Source organism: Choloepus didactylus, chromosome 2 (assembly GCF_015220235.1).
Source record: "Choloepus didactylus isolate mChoDid1 chromosome 2, mChoDid1.pri, whole genome shotgun sequence".
Classification (NCBI taxonomy): domain Eukaryota; kingdom Metazoa; phylum Chordata; class Mammalia; order Pilosa; family Megalonychidae; genus Choloepus; species Choloepus didactylus.
This window is the reverse complement of record NC_051308.1, coordinates 15,321,939-15,326,643: the sequence shown is the minus strand read 5'-3', so window position 1 is coordinate 15,326,643 and position 4,705 is coordinate 15,321,939. Positions and strand designations below refer to the sequence as shown.

At 46.6% G+C, this 4,705-nt stretch overlaps 1 protein-coding gene across 1 annotated transcript; it reads right to left on the bottom strand.

Annotated features, from left to right (window-relative positions):
• Positions 1-4,100: 4,100 nt before the first annotated feature.
• Positions 4,101-4,442, bottom strand: LOC119511109 (histone H2A-Bbd type 1-like). The gene has a single exon (XM_037805540.1). It carries the CDS (start codon positions 4,440-4,442, stop codon positions 4,101-4,103), a length of 342 nt encoding a protein of 113 aa, XP_037661468.1.
• Between the last annotated feature and the right edge of the window lie 263 nt (positions 4,443-4,705).

The following is a 4,705-nucleotide window of genomic DNA, read 5'->3' as shown; positions in this document are numbered from 1 at the left end:
ACAAGAATTGAGACTAGGTGAAAGTATATCAAACTCATAACTCCCTTCCTTGTGTCCACTTTGGGTGTGTGCTTATGGGAAAGATGGTGGGTGACATCACCGCATTCTCCCTCTCATTAAAAAAAAAAAGTGTTTTTGCTAAGCATATGTAACTAAATGGTGGGAATTACACACAGGTGTAAAACTCTTTGGCTGGCTGTGGCTGGGACGTCTGGGCTGGGATTGCATGCATGCACATGAGGTTCCCCGCAGTGCAGATGGGACCTGAGGGAGAAGAGAAGGTTCCTGGCACTCTCTTTGTGCCATCACAGTCAAGTGGAACACGAAGAATTCCAAAATTTCTAAATTCAAACCTGGCCTTCCAGGTTTCTATGAAGATACAGTTTTCAAACTGGGAGGATATAATGTGTAATTTTTAACAGTTTATTACCTTGATTTGTAACTTTCAGATATTTAGACATATGGTATATGATCCTCTATGTGTACTCTTGCTCTGGCTATGTGTATAGTTTATTTTCCTGAATTAGAAAGAGAAATAGCAGTGAAGGTATTATGGCTTGAATCACACCCCTCCACAAAGACATGTTCATGGTCCTGTGAATGAACTCAATTGTAAATAGGATCTTTGAGGTTCCTATTGAGGTGAGGCGAAACTGAATCAGGGTGGGCCTTAATCAAATATGACTGGAGTCCACATAGGCAGAAGAAAGTCAGACACGGGAACAGGGGTGAAGAGGAGGGAGAAAGAGGCAGAGACTGAGTTGTGGATTGCCAGCAAGTCACCACCAGACTTCAGGGACAGCATGATCCTACCAACACTTGATTTCAGACTTGTAGCCTCCAGAACTGAGATAATAGTTTCCTGTTGTTTAAGGCAACCATCCTGTGGTACTTTGTCACAGAAACCCTGCCAAACTAAGACAGGAGGCTTTACCACACACCCACACAGCAAACATCTTCAAATGGGATGTTGGACACTCTTGTGGGAAGGTCTGTGGCCCTTCTCACTATTTCTCTCCACATCTTTGGGCTCCTTCTATCTCCTTCTCCCGGACCCTCTCCTGCTGCAAGGAAACCCAAAATGTTCCTTACTTTATTAGGCAGATGTGCTGGCTTGAATCAATTATGTACCCACAGAAAAGCCATGTTATTTTAATCCAATCTGGTGGGTAGGATCTTTTGATTAGGTTGTTTCCGTGGAGATGTGACCCCACCCATTCAAGGTGGGTCTTAATTAGCTTGCTGGAGTCCTTTGAGAGAGCTCACAGAGAGAAAGAAGCTGAGAGACGCTTAGAGAGAAAACACCCAGAGACATTTTTGAGACAGCCATTGAAACCAGGCGTTTGGAGATTCTAAGCTAAGAGGTGAAGCCCAGAGTTTGCCCCGGAGAAGCTGAGAACCCACAAACTTAAAGAGAATCAGAAGCTGAAAGCAACACAATCTGGGAGCAAAGGATCAGCAGACGCCAGTCACGTGCCTTCCCAGCAGACAGAGGTTTTCCCGACACCATTGGCCTTTCCTCAGTGAAGGTATTCTCTTGTTGATGCCTTAGTTTGGACACTTCTTTGGCCTTAGAACTGTAAATTTGTAACCTAATAAGTCCCTTATAAAAACCAATCCATTTCTGCTATTTTGCATTCCAGCAGCTTTAACAAACTGTGTGGCACTCTCTTTCTAGATGCTTACTACTCAAAATGGGGTTCACAAATCAGCAGCATCAGCACAATCTAGGAGCCTGGTGGAAATGCAGAATCTCAGCTGCCTCACCCTCCACCTCCGTCCCCCACTGGACTTACCTGAATCAGAATCTGCATTTTAACAGGAACCCTGGGCTATTTATATGCACATTAAAGTTCAAGAAGTGGAGGTCTAGGTCAGTGGTTCTCAACTGGGGACAATTTTGCTACCCAAGGGACAATTGGCAGTATCTAGATTCGTTTTTGTTGTCACAACTGGGGAGGGAGTGCTATTGGCATCTAATGGGATGCTGCTAAATATCCTACAATGCACAAGATAACCCTCACAAAAGAATTATCCAGTCTCAATTGTTAATAGTGCCATTGTTAAGAAACCCAGGTGGTTGCTGTAACAAATTACTACATACTTGGATTAAAACAGAAATGTATCCACTCACAGTTCTGGAGAACAGAAGTCTGAAATCAGTTTCACTGGGCCAAAATCAAGGTGTCAGCAGTGCTGTACTCCCTTCTGGAGGCCCTGGGGGAAAACCCATTCCTTGTCTCTTCCAGCTTCTGGTGGCTGCTGGCATTCCTTGGCTTGTGGCCACAGCACTCCCATCTCTGGCTCTGTGATCACATTGCCTTCTCCTCTTCTGCCTGTGTCAAATCTCCTTCTACCTCCCCCTTGGAAGGACACATGTAATTGCATTTAGGGTCCGCCTAAATCTCCCCATTGCAAGATCCTTCACTACATCGGCAAAGACTTTGCCATGTTAAGGTAACATTCAAAGGGTCCAGGGACCAAGATATGGAAATTTTGTGGGGGAACATTTTTCAGCCTGCCACACCTGGTCTGGACTAAATGCTCTTTCATCCCAAAGGGCTCTATGACTGTGTACTCCCAAATAAAGTGCCCTCATCCTGAGAAAGGCAGAAGTGACTCTGGTCAATTAGCATTTTTAATGGTAATTTTTTGCCTCCTGCTACATATATAATACAAAATTACTTTATGTTTAGTTGGTGACAGTTGATTAGGTTATTTCTTTTCAATGGTATTCTGAGTAATCACTTATGAAATAAATAGAAAGCTCTGTTTTGTAGAAAAGCATACTCAAGTGACAATGTGTGTCTCACCTTAGAAACAGGTTATCGTGTATCTAAAAGATCCACCATTTCTCTACAAATGTCCCAAACTGGCCACTTGGTGGCACCTACCATAAAATATAAAACAGGAAAAGCTTTTTTTTTTTTAGATGCACAGGATCCCATTCTAATTGCGAGAGGGGGAAAGAATTAGGGAAGGGCTTTAGGGTTAGTCAGGGACAGAGGAATGGGAGGTAAGCACAGGTGGGACAGAGGCATAAAGAAGGCTGGTGGATGAGAACGTAGGCAGGAGGGAGCAGAAAAAGGAAAGTGGTGGGATACAGGGCGCAGCCCTGTGCCTCCCCAGCCTCATTGCCCGTGCCTTCTCCACTCGTGCTCCACCCGCCCTGCTTCCTTCTTCCATGCCGCTGCTCCAGGGATGGTGGGCACTCTGCCTCCAGTGTTTCCTCATCGTCCTCCATGGCCCCTCCATGGCCGTTTGTCAAATACTCACTGTTCTTTCAAGATTCTGTCCAAGGGTCTTCTTCTCTATTCACCCTGAATGAAGCCCTTTCCCCATCTTCCCTCCACCCATAGGTTGGGCCATGCTTTCCTCTGTTTGCCCACCTTACCTATGTCTGTCACAGCATAGGGCACACCTTATTGCTCTTATTTGCTTACATGCCTACCTTTCCCCACTAGATTGGAAGCCCAGTTAGGACTAAGAGAACTCTTTCTTAGTGTAGTAGCAATTAACGTTCCTTGGAACCCTAAGGAACACATTTTGGGAAATGCCGCAAGAGACACAGTCAATGCCATAGTAATTCTTGAGGCAGGGAAGATGAAGAGAGAAGACTGGGGCTTGAGCCTCGGGGAAGTACAAGAAAACAGAGAAGGAATGGTGAGAAAAGCAGAAACAAATCCAGGATAGCCCCATAGCGATGAAAGCCTGAGAGAAGAGAGTCTCCAAAGGAGGTCCAGGCCCACCAAAGCACCATCTGTCACATTGAGCAGAGGGACTCGGGAGAACGAGGGCCAAGAGGAAACCACTCCACTTGGCCATTAGGAGAAAGACTATAATATCCAAATGTGTTGAAGGGAGGGTATTGGCTTATAGGAATGGGAGCATGAGAAGACGAGAAAAATATAGAGGTAGTGAGAAAATGAAGGAAAATAAATAATGGAGCAGAGAGCAGCTCAGTTCACTTTTTCTTTCCCCATGTAATTAAACACTTTAGAAGCATTTGCTGATGGCAATAGCAAGGAACACCTTTGGCTGTGGGCTGATCTGGTGCTGGATGAGGCTGTGTAGTCTCCCCCAGGCGCTGGGACCAGGGATCAGTTATTCGTGGGTAGAGGCGCCTCATCAACCTGAGAGTTGAGATCATCCCCAAAGACGCAGCTGAGCTGTGGGTTGTTGTCCACTGCCTTCTCCACATGTTCTGGGGTGATGCGCCTTCTCTGGTTGTTGCAGGCCTCATTGCCCGCCAGCTCCAGGATGTTGGCCGTCAGGTACTCGAGAATGCCAGCGAGGAAAACCGGTGTGGACGAGCTCAGGCGCTGGGCATAGTGGCTCTCCCGCAGAATATGGTCCACACGGCTTACGGGAAACTGCAGTTCTGCTCTTGAGGAGCGGGAGAGAGATGGCCTCCTGCGTCTACGGGTGCTCTGCCGGCTCATTTTCCCATTCATGGTGTTGACTGGGTTTGGCTTGGATGGGCCCAGCTTGATTTTCCTGCTGGCCTGAGTTTTTAATCCTAAAGGGCTCAGCCCTGCCCCTTTATCCCGTGCCCCAGTCCTTCATTGGTCAGGAAGCACCCTTTGTGACACGTAGGCTTTGTGGTGTCAATGGTGTCCACTGGCCCTGACAGGCCTGGGCTTTGAAATGTTGGAACCTGGTCACCCTCACATCTGGACCATGTCTTTGAGGGAACTCCCACTTT

Bases quoted from the DNA above. Each gene is read 5' to 3' on its own strand.
- LOC119511109 (XM_037805540.1), bottom strand. From the start codon at position 4,442: ATGAGCCGGCAGAGCACCCGTAGACGCAGGAGGCCATCTCTCTCCCGC.